General features: G+C 36.4%; 2 protein-coding genes across 5 annotated transcripts in view; both read right to left on the reverse strand.

The window, feature by feature from the left end:
* The window catches only part of GOLPH3L (golgi phosphoprotein 3 like), a 47,626-nt gene extending 46,124 nt beyond the window's left edge, over positions 1-1,502 (reverse strand). The window contains exons 1-2 of one of the 2 annotated variants that reach the window (XM_042251417.1): positions 1,332-1,502; positions 965-1,001 (exon numbers count right to left, since the gene is read on the reverse strand). The gene's annotated coding sequence lies outside the window, so the exon portion shown is untranslated. The remainder of the gene's footprint in view (positions 1-964; positions 1,002-1,331) is intronic. The other variant, XM_004002460.4, reaches the window with a different exon arrangement.
* Positions 1-22,111, reverse strand: part of HORMAD1 (HORMA domain containing 1) — a 42,228-nt gene extending 20,117 nt beyond the window's left edge. The window contains exons 1-15 of one of the 3 annotated variants that reach the window (XM_060413929.1): positions 20,756-22,106; positions 19,761-19,905; positions 18,162-18,225; positions 17,724-17,760; positions 15,620-15,640; positions 15,328-15,354; positions 12,456-12,523; positions 11,811-11,962; positions 10,389-10,648; positions 8,896-8,962; positions 8,738-8,811; positions 7,914-7,997; positions 4,148-4,216; positions 1,332-3,028; positions 965-1,001 (exon numbers count right to left, since the gene is read on the reverse strand). In XM_060413929.1, coding sequence (XP_060269912.1) covers positions 2,948-3,028; positions 4,148-4,216; positions 7,914-7,997; positions 8,738-8,811; positions 8,896-8,962; positions 10,389-10,648; positions 11,811-11,962; positions 12,456-12,523; positions 15,328-15,354; positions 15,620-15,640; positions 17,724-17,760; positions 18,162-18,225; positions 19,761-19,905; positions 20,756-20,788 — 1,182 coding nt within the window. In that variant the 5' untranslated portion in view covers positions 20,789-22,106 and the 3' untranslated portion in view covers positions 965-1,001; positions 1,332-2,947. Of the gene's footprint in view, positions 1-964; positions 1,002-1,331; positions 3,029-4,147; positions 7,550-7,913; positions 7,998-8,737; positions 8,812-8,895; positions 8,963-10,388; positions 10,649-11,810; positions 11,963-12,455; positions 12,524-15,327; positions 15,355-15,619; positions 15,641-17,723; positions 17,761-18,161; positions 18,226-19,760; positions 19,906-20,755 lie in introns of those variants that run through there. The other 2 variants (XM_027965012.3, XM_060413936.1) reach the window with 2 other exon arrangements.
* Positions 22,112-23,330: the final 1,219 nt, after the last annotated feature.

Raw genomic sequence — 23,330 nt, forward strand, 5'->3', positions numbered from 1 at the left:
TCAGCCTTTTTATATCATGCACTATAGGTTTTTGCTTTTTTGCCTTTTCATACTGTTCATGGAGTTCATTTGGCCACCTGATGTGAAGAGCTGACTCACTGGAAAAGACCCTGATGGTGGGAAAGATTGAGGGCAAGAGGAGAAGGGGCCACAGAGAATTAGATGGTTGGATGGCATCACTGACTCAACAGACATGAGTTTGAGCAAACTCCAGGAGATGGTGAAGGGCAGGGAAGTGTGGTGTGGTGCAGTTTATGGGATCGCAAAGAGCTGGACACGACTGAACGACTGACAACAACGGCCGTTTAAAAAATCTACAGTCAAGAAAAATTCCACTATCATGTGTGATAAAGTTTAAAGTTAGCATACTTCACATCAACCTAAACGCCAGTTCTTAAGGTGAAGTACAGTAAGTATTTTAAACCAGCAATTATTGAAAAGAATAGCTTTTTCAAGGTCAAAAGAGCACATTCAAGAGCCTCTATGACTGGATCTCATTCTATCTTCTAGCAATATTTCCCATTACTCCAAATGTACTGTTAAGCCATTTCACAAACATGTCATGCCTTCCTTTGTAGAGGATGGAGTTCTCTCCCCCTTCCCTTCCTCTCTAAATTCTACTAATTCTTTGAAGTCTTACTGAGGACCCACTGTAGTCTTCAGGGAATCTGCTTTTCCATTACCCAGTGTCCCATGGCTAGGTCTTTCTCTCAGCTGTACTTTCAAACAACTTTATTTATACTTACTTCCTTTAAAGTATTTATTATAGTCTTTCTTTTGGTATGGCTGTCTCTCAACTGTAAACTTCTTGAGGGCAGGGATATTGTCTTCTTGGGTATTTATATTCTCCATAGCAACTAACACAAATGTCTTTAACGTTGTAACTGCTCAACAAATATATACTGATTAAAATGAATACTCAGAAACACATGAGAACATTTAAAACATAAATAAAGTGACTTACAAAAGATTCTTTGTTCAAGGCTGTATTTCAAATAATTCTTGGTGGGAGGCAGGCGTAGGAGTGAAAAAAGAAGAGAACCATGAAATAAATGCTTCTGGGCACTAACCCTATCTGGCACTGTGAATAGGGCTTATTTTCTAATCCAATCCAAGAAACTTAGTCTCTTCAGGGCGGAAAAAAAAAAAGGAGTGGGGATTTTCTTTGAAGAATTAATCATCCCTGGACATTTACTAGTTAAAAAGCCTATTAAAAAACAAACAAAAAAACCGATGGCCCCCAAATTAAATATGAACCTCCTTCTCTCCATAAAGTAAAATATTTGGAGAGATTTTTTTTGGACGTTAGATGTATTTCCCCCGTTGCTTACCTGACGTTACTCCTGGGTTACAGCCAAACGCAGGTTGCAGCTTGCGCTCTATTTTATGGGGACATTTGTCCCCACCCCCACCAACTACCCCCGTCCTGCTAGGTGAAAAACTTCTCAGCCACGCAGAGAGAACAAACTTCCTGATCCTTCGATGCAGAGAAGGAATAACACATCAGCTTCCTCAGGATCACTAGGCAACCTACCTTGGTGTTTCTTCATTGGGCCAATCAGAAACCTCCGAGGCTGAGTTCAGCCAATTAGAGCTTGCGAGGGGAGGCTCTCCCCCCAGCTATTGTGTTGCGCTCCAGACAAACACGACCAAAAGGAGGCAGGTTTGGGTTTAACCTGACAGCTGGTCAATCCAATGAAAGAAACTTGGTAGCTAGAGGAAAGAGGGCTGCGATCCCCACCCCCATTAAACCGGCCAATCAAAGCGTTTAGTGAGCTATCACCAGCTTCCGATCTACAAAGGTTTTTGTTGGGCAATCTCAGTGTAGCAGGTGTGTTCTGTAGCAGTGTATACTGGGACAATTAGGTGAGATGAGTTGGGATCCAATAAAGCTAAGAATACATAAACATTTAAAAATTGGTTGTTTTCGACAATTAGCTTATCCCTAACTTTCCTGTTCCAGAAAAGCCCGATCTGGGTCAGTTTGTGGACGTTTATTTGGTTTACATTAAACAGGATAGGCACATTTCTACCACAGCATTCATACTAACATTTCCCATTACTGTTTCTCACTGGCAAGTTCATGGATAATGTATATTTTTTTAGAATATGGCTGCTGAAAATGCAAGAGGCAAACAGACTAAGTTTTAAGCCTTCCTTTTCTAGAGCACAGGAAATACTAAAGTCTAGAACCGGGTCCCAGGTTTCTCACTGAAGGCACAGTATCTTTCACATTACCATCCAAAAGTTCTAGGAAGTGTGCTCAACTCTTGAAAAAAATATCTACCAAAATGATTTCAAAATTAGTGCCTAAACATTTTCTACTATTTAAATAAAAAGTAGAAGCCATGAAAGAGTCTAGATGCTGAACAATATTTTATTTATGCTGCCAAAAATGCTAGATTTTAAAATCAGTCATTTTGTCTTGTAAAAATTATTTAAAAAGGTAAAACACCAATTTTAAATTGTACATTATATATTATCATGTTAATACACTGTGTCAAAGTACTGAAGACATTGTTTTAATAAGACAATTAACAGCGTGTTAAACTGTAGTTTTAACAGGTAAAAAGTAAATTTCTAGAAAAATTTAATACAAAAATAAACATCATTTACTTCAAAAAATGGCTTTTAGAGGGCCTTAAAAAATTAATGTGTTTAAAGGAACTGTCTGCCAAAATGGGAGATACATCAATATCGAGAGGATAATTAATAGAATTATGACACTGGTACTTCTGTTTTTATACAGAAGTTCTCTTGAATTTGTCTCGGATAAGATTAAGGATCACAATATGATAGTCAGTTAAGGATTCATTTTAGTGTGCTGACTGCTTAAGACCATATATAAGTTTTCAGAGGTAGGACAAACACACCTTAAAATAGCAATATAGCGACCTTTAGTTTAAATGTTGTGAAGAACTCTGCAAACATGCAGAAAAAAAAAATTTTATATACGCTCCTTCGGTTCACTAAACTTTCTTCTTTTTGGCACTGACTCCTGACTAGAAGAATCAAAGGGATGAAGGACCTGTCAAAAGAAAACAATTACTAAGAATACTTTCCAGTTTAAATATCTTTAATTTTAGAGGTTTTTTTTATGTCTGAGTTTCCTTCTTCCCTTTCTTCCTTCCTCCCTCCATTTCTTCCTTTTAAAATTTTGTTATTTATATCTCCTAATGGCTGCTGAATACAGTTTTGCAAAGTATAAGGTTTTCATTAGGGATGCTGGAGTACTTAGAAGATTTGATATTATGTCCTCAAAATAGTAGAACTTCCCTGGTAGCTCAGTTGGTAAAAAATCTGCCCCCAGTGCAGGCAACTGCCTTCAATGCAAGAGATCTGGGTTTGATCCCTGGGTTGGGAAGATCCCCTGGAGAGGAAATGGCAACCCACTCCAGTATTCTTGCCTGAGAAATCCCACGGACAGAGGAGCCTGGCAGGCTATAGTCCATGGGGTTGCAAATAGTTGGACATGAGTTAGCAACTAAACCACCAACTCAAAACAGTAAAATATTTTGAGGGGAGTGAGAAGAGTCGGACACGACTGAGCGACTGAACCGAATAATACTCAAAATTGTGGTTGAAAACATATAAATATTTATCTCAGAAATGACAAATACATCATCTGATTTGCTAAAATAAGGTTCCAAATATAATACAACTTGTTATAGAATTTAGGTCAGAAAAATTTTCTAAGAGATGCTATATTTTTAGAGAACATGTGGATTTAGTAACTTAACTTGTTTCTACTTCAGTTTTAATCTGTAGAAAGCTCAGATGAAATCTGTGGCCCAATTTTAATTCTACATAAATAAAATGGCCTGAGTATTCTTGTACTTTCATTTTTTTCTTATCCTATTCATATTTTTCCTGATGTTGATTTTTATTTTATACATTCCTCCAACTATTTCAAATCATTCATGGAATAAGACAGTAAATGTTTACATGGGAAAATTAATAAAACAATGTACCACATTTTATTTTAAAATGACCCAATTTTTTAGAATCGAATATATTTAAACAAGATCTGAAAACTAGAGCTTTGAGGTATATCCAGGGATATCATATTTATCATTAACTTAATCTACAGGAATAATATTCTGATACTTGCCATTTCATTCAACCTATATATTATTATAAGACTTACTGTTTTCCCAGATTCAAGCTGAGTTCTCTTCCGATTGTCCTTAGATTTTACTTGTTGATTTCCATTAGCCTCCACAAAGATAGAATAATTACCAATTGGTTATTTCTCAAAGAACAATCAGCATGATTGTTCAACCACAGGCAACTATATGCAGTTTTTTTAAAAAAAAACTTTACTGAGATATAATTCAGATACATAAAATTCATCCATTTAAAATATACAAACTTCAGTGATTTTAAGTATATTCACAGAGTTGTGCAACCATCACAGCAGTCAATTTTAGAGCACTTTCATCCTCTAAAAGGCTTCCCAAGTGGCACTAGTGGTAAAAAAAAAAAATCTGCCTGTTGATGCAGGAGACACAAAAGACCTGAATTTGATCCCTTAGTTGGGAAGATCCCCTTGGAGTAGGAAATGAGAACCCACTTCAGTATTCTTACCTGGAAAACTTCATGAACAGAGGACCCTGGTGGGCTACAGTTCATGAAGCCCCAAAGAGCTGGACATGACTGAGCACACAATATATCCTCTAAAAAGAAATCCTGTACTCTTAAAACTATCACTCCACTATTCCCTCATTCTTTCACCAGCATTAAGACTTTGTCTCTATAGAAATCCTTATTTTGGACTTTCATATAAATGGAACCATATAATGTTTTTCCATGTGTGTGTGTATGATTGGTTTCTTTCACTGAGCATAATGTTTTCAGGGTTCATCCAAGTTGTAGCATGGACTGATACTTCATTCCTTTTTACGGCTGAATAATAGTCCACTGTATGGATATACCACATTTGTTTATCCATTCATTTGTTAAGAACATTTAGGGTTTTTCCCCATCTTTTGGCTATTGTGAATAATGCTACACATACAATTTTTAAAATGAATATTAGATGATGACAAGTTATTCATTTTCATAGTATTATCCTCTGAAAGTACATATTTATTTTCTGATGCTTGAAATGTACTTTTCAATAACTTCCTTACTATATATATTAAATATCTTCACTTCCTGCCTGTTTCTAACCATAATTCAGTCACTATTGACAAAATTAGGAGTACTTCGGTGGAGTAAAGGATAGTAAAGGATACTCATCTTAAATAGAAGCTGCCTAGAAATAACATTTTGCTGCTAGAGGTAGTAATTTTTGGAATTCTTTTATTTCTTGCTTGCCAGTTCTAACTTTCCATCAAGAATGTGGGAAAAAAAGGACACCTAAAAATGGCACTATCATCAGTGGTGTTCTGGTAAATGTTTAACAACCAGTTCTCTGGGAGAAATAAATCCTGAGTTAAGGCATGGCCAACGGACTGGAAAAGGTCGGTTTTCATTCCAATTCCAAAGAAGGGCAATGCCAAAGAATATTCAAACCACGTACAATGTGCTCATTTCACATGCTAGCAAGGTAATCTTCAAAATCCTTCAAACTAGGCTTCAACAATACACGAACCAAGAACTTTCAGATGCACAAGCTGGATTAGGAAAAGGCAGAAGAACCAGAGATCAAATTGCCAACATCCCCTGGATCATAGGAAAAGCAAGGGAATTTCAGAAAAACATCTACTTCTGCTTCATTGACTATACCAAAGCCTTTGACTGTGTGGATCACAACAAACTACAGAGAACTCTTCAAGAGAAGGGGGTACCAGACCACCTCGTGAGAAACCTGTATGCAGGTCAAGAAGCAACAGTTAGAACTGGACATCAAACAATGCACTTCTTCAAAATTGGGAAAGGAGTATGTTAAGGCTATATATTGTTACCTGGCTTATTTAACTTATATGTAGAGTACATCATGTGAAATGCTGGGCTGAATGAAGCACAAGTTGGAATCAAGATTGCTGGGAGAAATATCAACAACCTCAGATATGCACATGATACTACCCTAATGGCAGAAAACAAACAGGAACTAGAGGGCCTCTTGATGAAGATGAAAGAGGAGAGTGAAAAGGCTGACTTAAAAGTCAACATTCAAAAAACTACCATCATGGCACCCAGTCCCATCACTTCATAGCAAATAGATGGGAAAAAATGAAACAGTGACAGATTTTTTTTCTTGGGCTCCAAAATCACTGCAGATGGTGACAGCAGCCATGAAATCAAAAGACATTTGCTCCTAGGAAGAAAAGCTACATCCAACCTAGACAGCATGGCATCACTTTATCGACAAAGGTCTGTCTAGTTAAAGCTATGGTTTTTCCAGTAGTCATGCATGGATGTGAGAGTTGGACCATAAAGAAGGCTGAGCACTGAAGACTTGATGCTTTTGAACTGTGGTGCTAGGGAAGATTCTTGAGAGTCCCTTGGACAGCAAGGAGATCAAACTAGTCAATCCTAAAGGAAATCAACCCTGAATATTCATTGGAAGGACTGATGCTAAGCTGAAGCTCCAATACTTTGGCCACCTGAAATGAAGAGCCGACTCGTTGGAAAAGATACCAATGCTGGGAAAGACTGAAGGCATGAGAAGGCGATGACAGAGGATGAGATGGTTGGATGGCATCAACAACTCAATGGACATGAGTTTAGCAAACTCTGGGAGATGGTGAAGGACAGGAAGCCTTGGCATGCCACAATCCATGGGGTTGCAAAGAGTCAGACATGACTGTGCAACTGAACAACAACAATGCTGTGAATACTTTCATTATGTCCAGTTTCAAGGTAGGTAGGAAAAACATAATGTCACTGAATGAAGAGGGGGAAAGAAATCCTTCAGCATACCACTGTTAAGAGTGTGCCATTTGTTTCCTAACTTTGGATATCTTTTTTTTGCTGAGCTGTACAGCACGTGGGATCTTAGCTACCTGACCAGGGATTGAACCTGTGCCCCTGCAGCAAAAGCATGGAGTAATAACCACCGGCCTGCCAGGGAATTCCCTGATATAATAGCTCATATATTTTATAGAATGCTTTTTATTCACCTTTGAACCTTGGAGAGTAACTTAAAAGACCTAAAATAAAATATAAACCTCTATTTGCATACATGCTAAGTTGCCTCAGTTGTGTCCTCCTCTGTGACTCTATGGACCACAGTACACCAGGCTCCCCTGTTCATGGGATCCTCCAGGCAAGAATACTGGAGTGGGTTGCCACTTCCCACTCCAGGGGATCTTCCCGACCCAAGGATGGAACTCGTGTTCTCTTGCGTCTCCTGCATTGGCAAATGGGTTCTTTACCACTAGTGTCACCTGGGAAGCCCAAATCTCAGTTTAGTACAACTCAGATAAAAAACTAAAATAAAGTAGTGGTGTTTTTTCTTTAAAATATTAGATTCCCTTTATGTAAGCTATGTATGTATATATACTTTAATGTATAATTATTTTTAATGTCTTATTAATAAGATAACCTACTCACAAGATAGAGCATGGGAACACTTTAGCATTCCTGGGAATTTCCTGGGAGTCTGGGAATAGAGGAGGGTAGTGTCACTATCCTGAGGAAGTCTGGAGGACAGTGTCACTTCTCAAAGCTCCTCTGCATTTCCCTCTCCACTGCACCTTCAGTGAAATTAACCATTCTTTCCTTTGTGTCTCTGTAGCCTATTCTGACTGCTATCATAGTGCTATATCACTGCTTGTTTACCTCAAATTACTAAACTTTAAGCTAAGAGCATATTATATTTCCAGTACCTAGTAAAGTGACACATATTAATAGTATGTGCTTACTAAATGTTGGTCCAATAAATGAAGTATTCAAAGCAAAATAAACTCAACTACAGGGAAAATTACAAGGTTAGAATGAAATCAAATCTAAAGAGATGCCTTTACCATTTTATTCTGAAAAATTTTTCCACTTCTTGTTTTGCTTTCAGACACATCAAGCTCAGATGTTTTACTGACTAACTGTTCAACCTAGAAAAGAAAATAATTACATGAAACCACTAAAACAATACAAGAGAAGCTTTTCATAATAATGGGGGTCAAAAACTCAATCACATAAAATTTAGGGTCTTGCTATTTTGAGTTAATTAAAGTCAATAATTTTGTGTTGATTCTTACTGTCATAAAAAGTACAAAGGTAAAGATACTGAAACTGACTCTGTACACTGTACATTGACCATTCACTGAATTGAGAAAGATTGAAATTATCACTAGATACCACTCTTTCAGAAGAAAAGAACTTCAGCCCACACCCACTGGAGAAGGGCTGTGCAGAAGAAGGTAGGCAATCATCAGCCCCATTATTTTCAGGTTGATTTTTTCTAAATGTTATTTCAGGATTTTACTATATTTAGAAAAACAAAATTAAACATGTTCTGCTCCAAGGCAACAAAAATGTATTATACACTCCATTTGCAAATACAAAGGTGGTTGATTTAAATTAATAATTGCTTAAGATACTATTTACCTCTGAAATTCTGAGATTCTTTGAACAGTATTTAGGTTTATTCCTAAACAAATCAAACAATAATGCACTCAAAACTTTTCAACATATAATTCCCAAGTTTTGTTAGTAAGCATTCTTAATAACTAATTTTCATCTAAAATACCTAGAATATAAGAAAATCTGAGAAATAATCAGATAAGCATATAAGAATCTGTCTTTTGAAAAAATTCAAGTTAAAAATGAGATAGAACTATGAAGTTTATACCTGAGAATGAGAAATTGAAAAATCTGGACTTCCTTTAGATTTCATTTCATCTTCCTCACAAACCAAACCTGCTTCTGTTAAGAAAATAAATAAAAGAGTTAAAATGGTATAAAATTGAATTGGAAATGAATTAATTTACATTTTCATTAACTTCTCACCTCTATGTACAGAACAGCCAGGGTTTTTTTCCGGTTCTTCCATTTTAGTTTCAGTGTCAAACTCATCCTACATAATGACATGAAGGAAAAAAATGGACACATTCCAAAAAGAAATTAAAGCAACTGGGTAGTATTTATTAACGAGCTTGTTTTACATGAAGGTTAAATATAATATAACACTACAATGACCTCACGCTTTTTGCAAATAAAGTGGTCTTATACTTATTATAAGGCAGCTTATTTATCCAAAGTATAAAATCCTACTTTTCTTTACTTTGTAAGACTGCTTTAAGGTAGACAGTAAAAATACACAACTTTCTGAAAAATGTATGATGACTCTAAGAACCCCAGATCTTACTATCGTTTGAGAGCACTGAATTAGACATGGTAACACAATAAGCTACAACTTCCGTAGCTCTGAAATTTTTGTATAGATACTAGTATAAACTCTGAACCCTCTTCAGGGAGTTGGGAAAGGATAAGCACAGTTATGGTATGACATAAAAAGACATATAAAGTATGTCTACTTTATTATTCTCCTTGTGACATACGTCAAAGAGCTTTAAATATTTTAAAGAATGCTTCATAAATCCCAGCCATTTTTGTTTATAAAGCAAGACTGGCATTTAGGTTTTAGGAAGACGATTCCTTCTTGACTGAACTGGTTGAAAATTGAGTTTTCTATTTGTAAGGATTTGGCTACAGAGCCTAAAACAGAATAGTTAGTCCCTATCATAAGAACTGTGATCATAATTTAGAATAAAATGAGAGAAAACCACAAAGGTGAGATTAAAGAACAAACAATAATGATGAAAGATTTTCTGGGAATGAGGCTGTAATTTTAAAAAAATCTTTTTTAAATAGTTCAATTCATCCATCCATTCAACCAATATTGAGAATACATTCTGACTCTAAATGCTAGGTACAGAAGAAATACAAAGCTGAATAAGACACTTTTCCTGACTTCCAGGAACTTCCAAGCTCCTTCAGGACACTGATTTTCAGGCCCTGAAGAAATTCAACCACAGGCTTACATGAGCACTTAATAAGGGTGTTGAAGAAAAGATTTCAGCATTAGTCTGGGTGACTGGAGTCATTCAGTGGTTTTCTTTTCTTTTTTTGAACCCAGACCCAGATAGTGAAAGTGCCAAGTCCTAACCACGGGACCACCAGGGGATTCCATGGTTTTCAAATTATGCTCCAGACAAAGGGGTTTTCTTAAGAGTCCACCATGAGGGTAGGTGAGACGGTGAATGGCTGCGCCTCTAGGACCATTCCCTACTTCATTCACAATAGTTGTGCTTTTAAATTTCTGAGAATAATATTCTTCGCACCCACGTGAAAAGTTTTAAAACCACAAGCCTAAACCTTCTTTATGGTACCTTTCAAACTTGAGTTTATGGTGATCATAAGTATTTATAGCTACTGAAGTACTCAGAATTCAATAAAACATTCATTACTACTGTACTTTGTAACTCCTTAAGTATACTTACACTTATGTAATGCTCCTGGTCATCTTCTAAATCATCTTTGTCCGTAAGAATTTTTTGAAGTGGTGTTTTTAATTGTTTTGGTGATAATATACCTGAACCAATGTTTTCCATTCGTTCCCTCTCAGTGGTCACTTTTACTTTGAAGGTGTGAAAAGGCGTTGGTACTTCTCCCACATTTAAGTACATAGGCTCCCCTTCAAATATCACTCCTTCACAATCACCATCCTTAAAACCAGGAGGCTGGTAATCTGGGGGTGTAACTGCAGAAAAGTAAGTATAAACTATGTTGTTCATGAAATTGAAGAAAATATATTAATTTTATTATAGAATATACTGCATATTAAAGAAGTTTTAAATAGTATAGAAGGACATACAATAATAAGTAAAATGCAGTCTCCTACTATCTCAAAGTTCCTATTTTATTCCTTAAAGGTAAATTTTTTTCCTTACACTTGACTAGCTATGTGACTTGAGGAAACTATTTGTCATTCTTGATTCAGTTTCCTCATCTGTCAAGAGGGGAAAATACTAGCACCAACCTCCTAGGGTCACTGTGGTATTGAAGTCTATAAAATGATCAGAACAGAACTGACACAGAGGAAGTATTCACTAAATGTTAGTTATTATTGTTGATGCTTTGTGTTCTTCTAGAAGATACTATGCATGTTTTATATATATATATATATATATATATATATATATTCTTAAAAAACACAAATGAAGTCATAGTCTTCTGTACCTAGCTGCTTTTAACATCACTTTTAAATCTGCTTTAATATTTTTTGGATAATAATTTAACAGCACATTCTTTTAAATAGCTTGCACAGCATTCTATTATATAGATACACTATAATTTACTTACTCAATCCTCCAATAAAGAACATTCAATGTTAAATTTCCAGTTTGTTTCCATTTAACAAATGCAATAATGCATAAACATATAACCTTGCATATTTGTCTTTGTATATTCCCAAGATACTTTTCTAGCTACAGAATTTCAGGATTAAAGAAAATTTAATATTTTAAATATTTTAAAGAGAATTTAAAATTTTTATATTGCCAAATAGTCCTCTTAAAATGTTATATGGCACATTAATGGTTACATTCCATCAAGAGTATACGAAAGTGCTTGCTTCCCCCTACATCCCTGCCAATAATGATTTCATAAGTTGTATGATCTGGTAAGTCATTGCTTCATTTCTTTAGTTATGAATGAGGCTGAGGTTCAAATGGACATGTTCTTATCACTGGAGAAGTGTACGTTTTTTTCAAATACCAACATAAAATATAAATTTTATAATTAAAATATTATATATATAAAAAAATTTAGGTGCCTAAAAATATTTGGGATGTAAACCAACTGTTTCATTAATAAGAAAATATACAGGTACCAACTAAAACAGGATGATCTGGAAATAGTACCTTCATCATAGTAAAAAAGTTTCATGGTCAAACAAACATCATTAGGTAAAGGTCCCAGATTTTGCATTAGAATATAAATCTTGCGAATGAGAAGAATACTTGCTTTCTTGGTGTCAGCAGATGACATATTAGGTTCACTGCTTTGGTTTTTACTAGAAGAGAATCACACAGTTTCTTTTATGACATCCATGGCTTCTAATAACATAACTTCATGTTTTACTACTTAAGATTCTTATTCTTATTAATGTATCAAGTTGTTAAAAGTTACAATTTCATGTGTTTAATACCACTATTATAAAAAATTTAATATCATTGTTAATATTATAATTCTAAATTAATTTACATATGTTAATACACATTTTATGTAAGACTTTTTAAAGGACACAAATGATGAATTTTATTGTATTTCTAATCACATAAGCATACAATAGATTTCCTACTCTTTGGCTCTGTTTCACAATTAAAATATATACAATTATCTGTAGAATTCTGGCTTGCAGCCACTCCAAAGATATTTTGTATCTTTGATAGTACATTAGGGATGCTCGAGAATTTCAGAATTATTTCTAAAGTTTAGCTGTACAGTATTATTATGAATAAGTGGTAATCTGCAATATGAAGAGAGAACTATAGAATAATAATTACCTTGTGAAGTCCATGACTGGTCCATTACTGGTGTACTTGAATTTAAATTGGTAACATTCTGAAATTGTCTAAAATAGAAAATATCATAGTTACGAATCTGATATATAATACTGGTGGCTATCACGATGGTGTGATCACTCACCTAGAGCCAGACATCCTGGAATGTGAAGTCAAGTGGGCCTTAGGAAGTATCACTACAAACAAAGCTAGTGGAGGTCATGGAATTCCAGTTGAGCTATTTCAAATCCTGAAAGATGATGCTGTGAAAGTGCTACACTCAATATGCCAACAAATTTGGGAAACTCAGCAGTGGCCACAGGACTCGAAAAGGGCAGTTTTCATTCCAATCCCAAAGAAAGGCAATGCCAAAGAATGCTCAAACTACCACACAATTGCACTCATCTCGCACACTAGTAAAGTAATGCTCAAAATTCTCCAAACCAGGCTTCAGCAATACGTGAACCATGAACTTCCAGATGTTCAAGCTGGTTTTAGAAAAGGCAGAGGAACCAGAGATCAAATTGCCAACATCTGCTGGATCATTGAAACAGCTAGAGAGTTCCAGAAAAACATCTATTTCTGCTTTATTGACTATGCCAAAGACTTTGACTGTGTGGATCACAAGAAACTGTGGAAAATTCTGAAAGAGATGGGTCAGACCACCTGACCTGCCTCTTGAGAAACCTGAATGCAGGTCAGGAAGCAACAGCTAGAACTGGACATGGAACAACAGACTGGTTCCAAATAGAAAAAGGAGTACGTCAAGGCTGTTTATTGTCACCCTGCTTATTTAACTTATATGCAGAGTACATCATGAGAAATACTGGGCTGGAGGAAGCACAAGATGGAATCAAGATTTCTGGGAGAAATATCAATAACGTCAGATATGCAGATGACACCACCCTTATGGCAGAAAGTGAAGAAGAACTAAAGAGCCTCTTGATGAAAGTGAAAGAGGAGAGTGAAAAAGTTGGCTTAAAGCTCAACATTCAGAAAACTAAGATCATGGCATCTGGTCCCATCACACAGTGTCAGACTTTATTTTTCTGGGCTCCAAAATCACTGCAGATGGTGACTGCAGCCATGAAATTAAAAGACGCTTACTCCTTGGAATGAAAGTTATGATCAACTTAGACAGCATATTAAAAAGCAGAGACATTACTTTGTCAACAAAGGTCCGTCTAGTCAAGGCTATGGTTTTTCCAGTGGTCACGTATGGATGTGAGAGTTGGATTATAAAGAAAACTGAGCACCAAAGAATTGATGCTTTTGAAGTGTGGTGTTGGAGAAGACTCTTGAGAGTCCCTTGGGCTGCAAGGAGATCCAACCAGTCCATCCTAAAGGAGATCAGTCCTGGGTGTTCATTGGAAGGACTGATGTTGAAGCTGAAACTCCAGTACTTTGGCCACCTGATGTGAAGAGCTGACTCATTGGAAAAGACCCTGATGCTGGGAAAGATTGAAGGCAGGAGGAGAAGCGGACGACAGAGGATAAGATGGCTGGATGGCATCACCGACTCGATGGACATGGGTTTGGGTGGACTTCGGGAGTTGGTGATGGACAGGGAGGCCTGGCGTGCTGCAGTTCATGGGGTCGCAAAGAGTCAGACATGACTGAGTGACTGAAGTGAACTGAACTGGTGGCTAAGTAGCTATGTATAGATTTTTTTATGTCTCACCATTTAATAATTCTTTCTGCATGATAATCCATATTCATCCATTGAAACTTTCCAATCCTAAATAGTCAATTCCAGGGCCTGGGATTTGGGACTTCAGTGCCGGTAAGATACTTATTCCCCACTCACTGCAATTTATGTTTTACATACCAGAGGGAAGGAACTCCTTAATAGGCAGGTAAGGGAGGCAGCACATCTTTTCCACTAACAGAATGGTTAAGCACAGGACTTAAATCCTTACTATATGGTAAGCACAAGCATTACTATAAACAAAGCTAGTGGAGGTGATGAAATTCCAGCTGAGCTATTTCAAATCATAAAAGATGCTGCTCCTAAAGTACTGCACTCAATATGCCAGCAAATTTGGAAAACTCAGCAGTAGCCACAGGCCTGGAAAAGATCAGTTTTCATTCCAATTCCAAAGAACAGCAATGCCAAAGAATGTTCAAACTTCTATACAGTTGCACTTATTTTACACGCTAGCAAGTAATGTTCAAAATCCTTCAAGCTAGGCTTCAACAATACATGTACTGAGAACTTCCACATGTACAAGCTGGATTTAGAAAAGGCAGAAAAGAATTTAGAAAAGGCTCCAGGTGCGTGGACTCAGAAGTTGTGTAGCACTGGCCTAGTAGCTCCAGGGCATATAGGATCCTCCTAACCCAGGGATCAAACCTGTGTCCCTTGCATTGGCAGGCGGATTCCTAACCACTAGATCAGCAGGGAAGTATACCGTTTTGTTTCTCTGGTTTTCCCTTTCACTTCTTATAACCCTTTCTTTAATTGTCAGATGAACAGGTAGATGTAATTGGATTAGGGTTTACAGTCAAAGATCAAGGATTAGCATCTTATTTTTCTAAAACTCAACTCCTTTTATAATTCTATAAAAAGAAGACCGTTAAAAATAAGAACACTGTAAAAGATCAGAAGTCAGGAGATTTAGGTTATTTCTAATGGTTTGTATCTTTGTGGCCTTGAATCAGTCACACAAATCTCCCTTGTAGTTAAAGACGTTAATCTGTTTAAGGGTAACAATACACGCCTTGTCTTAACTCAGAAGTCTTTATGAAGTTCAAATGTGAAAATATATGTGAAAGTGCATTGACAAAAGTACAGTTAAAGCATTAGAAACTATTATACTTTTATGTTACTTATAGATATTAGAGGCATTATGTTTCTTTACTAACTTAAACATACCTGAGGGTCTTCTGGATTGGTGTACACCTATTTAAAAACAATTTACAACTGAGTTACATAAGTTACATATAAGGAGAACTAAACTGGATATTTTGATTAAAATATTAAATGAATTCAGTAAAGCAAAATACAGAACAACCCACCCACTCACAACAAAATTACTTTTTTCTAATGAACAGATCAGTGGTTTGTATCAAATGATATAATAAATAGATGGTTTCAGCATTATTTAATTAAGCAATGCTGAATTTAACAGTCTTTTATAAGGAACATACAATTTAAAAATACTTACAGCTAGAACAACCATCCTCAGCTGAAATATAACAAAGAACAAAAATCTTATTTTTATTCTATATTTTTGCATGATGGATCATAAGAATTATTTGTCCTATTTCAACATTTGTTCCTAATGAAAATAATCTCAGAAAAAACAAACTTCATTTGTTGCAGGTAAAGCGGTATCTCAAATATCCTTCCCTATTCCCCCAAATATTTATTTCTAGCTATCTTATTGAAAGTCGAAATTTCTATCACTGACTTAAGCAAATGAGGCATTACTGCCAGTTAAAAGGAAAATACATATTGTGAAATAACTCATTAAATCTTACCCAATATGAGAACTGGTTTTGAGAAAAACAGTTCAGGGCCCTGCTCGTTGAGTAAAGGGAAGAGACTTTGGGGCCTAACAGAATAGAGAATCACAGGAAATCATTCACTCTAGTAATCTGCCAAAATCCAAGTCACCCTTAATTTGGATCTTTTCCTTATACTCCAGAACCAATCTATCAACAAATCCAATCAGTTCTGTCAGATACATCCTGAATCTTTTCATTTTTTTTCCTTTGTCATCCTGGTCTATATGTGTGTGTGCTCAGTTGCTTCAGCCCGTGTCTGACTCTGGGCAACCCTATGGACTGTAGCCTGCCTGGCTCCTCTGTCCATGAGATTCTCCAGACAAGAATATCAGAGTGGGTTGCCACGCCCTCCTCTGGGGAATCTTCCTGACCCAAGGATCAAACCTGGGTCTCCTGCATTGTGGGAGGATTCTTTACCACTGAGCCACCAGCAAAGCCCCATCCTGGTCTAAGACACCATTATTTTTCATCAGTACTTCTGTAATGGATTAAGTGTTATTGATCTTAATTACAATCTTTTTCTCCTTTGATGGCATATTCTTTAAATAGCAAAGTGATTTTTCTTTTAATTTAAAATATAAATCTAATGATGATACATTTCTACTCAAATCTTTCAAATGGCTTTTATTGTACCTAAAATAAAGTCCAAGCTCTACCTACTCAGCCCTGAATGCTCTGGCCCTGGCTCTCCACAGGTTCATCTCCTGCCACTCTCTTGCTCTGCTCATCACACTCCAATCATTCTGGCCTTCTTTTTTTTCCTTGAACTGGCCAAATTCCCCTCCAACTCTTTGCATTTGCTGCTCTGACAGGAATATTCTCCCAATATCAATGCCTAACTGGTTTCCTCTAATTCAAGTCTCAGCTTAAGTATCACCTCCTCAGAGAAGCTCTTCAGACCACCTACCCAATCTAAAGTTACACCATCTCTCCATTTGCCACATTCTTTTTCTTAAAATGTTAATGGCATCTAACACAATTGGATGTTATCTAATCTCCTTGTTTTATTGGCTGTTTCCCCATTATAGAAGAGGCCCTCTTTGTCTTGTTGACCATTTTAACTTTCCAGCTCCTACCTAGAATATATGTGCCTAGCACAGAACAGGCACTCATTTAATGAATATTAAAAACATAATGTCTTAATGAAGAAGGCTGGTGACCATGGATAAAATTTTATCTTTTTCATAATTTTTTAGAGTTAGATTTGCTTTGTTGATATAAATGTAAGCTCAGTAAGTATATATAAAACCTTGTCACAGTTTAACCTAGACTACATGTAAGTTTATTTTTAAATTCTCATGAAGAATAATTTATTACATTATTAGTATAAATATGATTTTAGAAGGCATGTGAAACTAATGAAAGAACTATTTCAAAGGATGTTTTAATTCATTAAGTTTTTATAAGTTAATATATGTTATTAATGCAAATGGGGCTTCCCAGGTGGTGCTAGTGGTAAAGAACCCATTTGCCAGTACAGGTGACATGACAGATACAGGTTCAGTCCCTGGATGGGGAAGATCTCCTGGAGAAGGGTATGGCAAATGAGTGCTAATAATCAAAACTGGCTTGTCAAAATTTGTTAAGTAATAATTCTGTTAGCTTTAAGTGAGTTGAATATGAATCTTTAAAATATTCAAACTTTTAGCTTTGGGCTGGCCTATACCCAAGTTAGTTTAAATTAATCTTTTACTATATGGTAACTGTTTTACATTTGTAGAATATAAACTATGAAAAAAGAATAAAGAGATATTGACTTACATATTTTTTGTGTAAAGCATCATAGCATCCTAACATCCTAAAAAATAAATAAGGATTCATTTTTAGACTGAATTCACTTCCAGAAAATAGTTCTTTTAATGTCTCATTATCTCATTACTAATATACAATTATTATTAATAATGAAGCTCCCTTATTTACTAGCTTAAACAATAAAACAAAACAATGTGGTAGAAATATAAAATGTCAATAGGGGATTGAAAAAAAGGAAAACAGAGAAACAAAAATAGGAAAATTAAGCCTGCTCACATGGAGCATGAAATAAAGAAAAATTTAATGCAAAAATCCAAAGATCTGCAGAAGTGGTATCCAGCATAAAAGGGGGAAATCACTAAAACTGGGTTAAACACTTAAATGTATACAAGGTACCAAAAAAATATTTAAGAAAAATAATTTTCTTTCATTATTTATTTTACTTACCACTTCACTAACTGTGTAGATCCTGGACAATTTTTATCTTCTCTCAGAATTTTGACACAAAGATCTAAATACAAAAGTAAGGATACAGAGATACTTAAGATTAGTAAGCATCAAAAAACTTAAATGAAGATTATTTTCTTCAGTTGTATATTACAGGTTTATTATTAATAGCAATGAACTTCCAGATGATTGATGTTAATAAAATTAAAGAAAGAAAGGTTGCATGGAAACAAATCATCTTTTTATCCTTATTATAAAATAGCATCATAATTGCCTAGGATGAATGTTGGTGGAGAGAAAAAAATTTCCATTTTAAAAGATATAGAACACTTAGATACAATGTTTTCATGAAATTGTCATCTAAGATTCTTAGAAAATTTGCTCTGGCCCCTTATCCCAATTAAATACTTGCAAAAGGCCAAGAAGTTAAAAGGCTATCAGACAGAGCCCTGCAAGGAAGCAATTAGTAATACAGCGGAAAGGACTAAGATCAGTCAGTCTCAGGTTTCATATGTGAAAAACATGAATAGTATCTAACTTATAGGCCTGTAATATGAACTAACAAGATATCACACATTAACATGGTGCTTAACATATTGCCAACAAAGTTGGTGAACAATATAAGGTACACATTACGTGATGTATGGTAAATCATTATTATAGTATAAAATGGCTGTATTACTTTTACTTCTTTAAAATAACACTACAAGAACATACACTACCACTGTAGGAGACTATAAGCAATAGGATATTTTTACCTATTTATTTCATCATTATAAGAGTAATGTCAGGTGATATTATACTTGAGAGATGAGGGAAAATTTTATGATTAAGTGCTTTCAAAGGTATTGAATATACTTTGAAAAATCACTTACATGTCCAAACAAAAATTTGTATATAATTGTGGCATTATTTGAAAAGCCAAAAGTGGAAACAACCCAAATATTCATCAACTGGTAGTAGATAAATAAAATGTGGTATATTCATATAATGGAATATTATTCGGCAAAAAAAAGGCAGTAATCCAAGCTACAAAATGAATGAAACTTAAAAACATTATGTCAAGTGAAAGAAGCCAATTACAAAGGACCACATATTACATTATTTCATTTATTTATATGTTTAGAATAGGGAACAGAGAAGGCAATGGCACCCCACTCCAGTACTCTTGCCTGGAAAATCCCATGGACGGAGGAGCCTGGAAGGCTGCAGTCCATAGAGTCGCTGAGGGTTGGACACACTGAGCGACTTCACTTTCACCTTTCACTTTCATGTACTGGAGAAGGAAACGGCAACCCACTCCAGTGTTCTTGCCTGGAGAATCCCGGGGACAGGGGAGCCTGGTGGGCTGCCGTCTATGGGGTCGCACAGAGTCGGACATGGCTGACACGACTTAGCAGCAGCAGCAGCAGTGGTGAATATACCCAGAATCAATGAATTCTGCACTTTAAATCAGTGAATTGTTGGATATGCAAATCATATCTCAATACAGCTGCTATTATAAAAACAAACCCTTTAAGTAAAAAACTACCATTTTAGAGCAAGTCAAACTAAAAAATAACATATTTAAAGAAAGTTTTAAAATAAACATTACGTTACCATCTAGATATCTCGTTCCATAAGCGCATTCTGGAAATATTCCTCTCAAATATGTGATGCAGGATACTGAAACTGCTAGGAGCCTCTTCACTAACACTAAAGACTGCTGCTCAGTTGATATCCTATTAGGAAATATCAGTGCACTCTAAAATTCAAGGGAAAGTAAAAACATTTTATTTAGCTTTACTAAAAACACAATCTCGGAGAGAGGAGGGAGGGGGGTTCAGGATGGGGAACACGTGTATACCTGTGGCGGATTCATGTTGATATATGGCAAAACCAATGCAATATTGTAAATTAATTAACCTCCAATTAAAATAAATAAATATTTTAAAAAATAAAAATACAGTCTTCTTGAACTTAAAGTAGATCTATATTTTTGCATAAACATGGTGCTTCTCCAAAATTCTTAACCATGGTGGTTAGAATCCCCAGAAAATCAGGATGGCTTCTACACTGTGAGGGAGTTTCCAGGGTGGCAGTCTAAAGGTAACAGGCAAAAACTGCTTAAATATCATTAGAAATCCCCTTGTAGGTTAACTGCATAACACATGGATAGATAGCACTGACTTTTCTATCTAATTTTTTCCTTCTTTTCTCTTTAGTCACTTACTGGGTTTAACACAGACTGGTAACTGTAGTGCAAGATATGTGAAGAGAAGACAATTTTATATCTGTGGGGCATAAAAATTCATGTTCTAGGAGAGGACTAATATTAGCGATAATTTCATCAAGGCAACGTAATAGCATTCACTGATACCTGATAATGCAAGCTGAATTTGAAGCGGCAATTTAATTCAATGCATCAAGCATCCAATAAAATTCTCCATTAATTCAAATTAGTTTAGCAAATATCTATATTTCTTACAACATGGAGTTTACTGGCATCATTAAACTCTCAAAGGTTCAACTTTTTCAAACATAAAAACACTTGATAATTCAAGAAACAATAAAATTAGCTAAATTAAAATATATTAAAATACAAGAAATCATACCATGGAAGTTCTCTGTAATTGTGCAGTGGCCATCTTCTGATATTTTCTTTAATCCAACCTTGTGACAGAAATACAAGCTTTAACTTCAGATCTTATTTTTATCTCTAATCTGGTTCACTACATGTAAAGTCAAGAGAGTTTTATGGGAATAAATAATGGGACTCTTTTTTTCTTACTTAGAATCTTTGAAAACAGAGGTTCATTTTGCTATAGAATTAAGTAAACTGTTAATTTCAAGCCGCTTGACTAGCAAGCCTGACACAAAAATGGGTTATTAAGAAAGCTCTTTAAAAGTCTTTTTTTTTTTAAAGGGATTATTATGAAAGCGCTTTAAAAGAGTGCTTTTTTTTTAAAAGCACAGTCTACTATTTTCTTCACTTCGCAGTATTCAAACATTGATAACACTGTACAGGTAGGTAATGAAAAACTGCCCCTGCCAAATCCTTTAAAATAATCTTTTAATTTTTGTTTTAAATTGGTAGTTTCCAAATGACCAAATCACGTAACTTTCCTTCCCGGAACTTGAGCATGGCTCTGGATATAACATATTGTTCTACTCTGTGGAACAACGGCACCCCACTCCAGTACTCTTGCCTGGAAAATCCCATGGACGGAGGAGCCTGGAAGGCTGCAGCCCATGGGGTCGCGAAGAGTCGGACACGACTGAGCGACTTCACTTTCACTTTTCACTTTCATGCACTGGAGAAGGAAATGGCAACCCAGTCCAGTGTTCTTGCCTGGAGAATCCCAGGGACGGGGGAGCCTGGTGGGCTGCCGTCTATGGGGTCGCACAGAGTCGGACACGACTGAAGCGACTTAGCAGCAGCAGCAGCAGCAGTGGAACAACCATAAAACAGCAGTAAAACATATTTTAGATTTTTTGGACTGATTCAGATTTCTCATTTCTTTGATAAAAGTTTTGAGGGTTTTTTTTTTGGTCCCAATTTCATTTTTCTTAACCAGACAATTCATCTAGAAGAATTCACGGAAGAGTCTATTTACCGTGACCATTTACTGTTATCCTGTCAGGCCTGGACTGGATGCCAGAGTTCACCTAATCTCAAGACCTCTGTGAAAAAAAAGCGGGTATACATTTTCTCCCTCCCCTGAATGTTTCACCACTAAGATCTTAAGAAATTCAAAAGTAGATGGGAGGTAACGGAGAAGACATTATAAAGCAAAAGACGAAAAGAATGAAAACAAAAACGAAACAAATATGTATTACGTATCGTCTGAGAGTCGTGCCGACAGCAACCAGGGGACCGGAAAGAAACGGCACGCGCTCCGTCTGTCGCGCATGCCCATTCCTTCAACGGTTGCCTGCGCAGGCGAGACAGTAGAGTTTGACCCCAGATTCAGGTCACCTTTCCCGCCAAGAGCAGCGCAAGGCTCGCTGGGAAACCCGAGAGTCTGAAGGTTTCCTTCTCAGGCTTCGCAAAAGCCACGTGCCCGCGGGGAAGGTTCATTGTGTGTGCCAAGCCCTCCCGTTGTACATAACCGTCTTACAGTGAACAAAGTGTTCTCAACAGCCATTTAATTAATCATGTTAATTTCTAATTGTTTTTACACTTTTGATTTTGTTACGGGATCTACCACATATTGCGTGCCTTCCCAGCTTACAGTCTCCTGTGTCTTCAGGAAACAGTTGCTCTAGCAGTCTCCTATCTAGATATTTCTACTTTGCTGTGTCTGTGCTGTGGGGACAGTAATAGCTTGAGTGTAATTAATGTCTCATTTAGAAGCAAAATAATACTCAGAGCTGGTAGGTAGTTAAAGATTGTCTAGTAATACAAACTTAGTTTGCAGATTGTTGTATGTATCTTTCATGCATTGGGGAAGGAAATGGCAGCCCACTCCAGTGTTCTTGCCTGGAGAATCCCAGGGACAGGGGAGCCTGGTGGGCTGCCATCTATGGGATCGCACAGAGTCGGACACGACTGAAGCGACTTAGCAGCATATATCCAAGTAGTGTCAGTAGTGTAGACGTATATTAGTAATTCATAGTCTTTGGTAGGTCTACTTGCCTTACCAGTTAGAGAACAGCCACCCTAGATATGAAAAGCTTTTCTCACAGTCAATTCGGAGAGGAATGAAGACTAGAACTCTGTATTCACAGTCAAAAATAGTGAAAATCCCCTGGTCTGATTATTTTGCTTTTTATTTCCCTTACACTTAATGTTGGAGAAGGAAATGGCCATCCACTCCAGTACTGCTGCTGCTGCTAAGTCACTTCAGTTGTGTCCGACTCTGTGTGACCCCATAGACGGCAGCCCACCAGGCTCCCCCGTCCCTGGGATTCTCCAGGCAAGAACATTGGAGTGGGTTGCCATTTCCTTCTCCAATGCATGAAAGTAAAAAGTGAAAGTGAAGTCGCTTGGTCGTGTCACTCCAGTACTGTTGCCTGGGAAATCCCATGGACAGAGGAGCCTGGTAGGCTACAGTCCATGGGGTGGCAAAGAGTCGGACAAGACTTCACTTTCACTTTCACACTTAATGTTTTGTAAAAAATTAAACAGAAGCCTCACTTAATGAGGTTGGGAGATCAGAATGGAGAGTTCTCATGCCCTGAGAGACA

This window comes from Ovis aries, chromosome 1, assembly GCF_016772045.2.
Source record: "Ovis aries strain OAR_USU_Benz2616 breed Rambouillet chromosome 1, ARS-UI_Ramb_v3.0, whole genome shotgun sequence".
Lineage (NCBI taxonomy): Eukaryota > Metazoa > Chordata > Mammalia > Artiodactyla > Bovidae > Ovis > Ovis aries.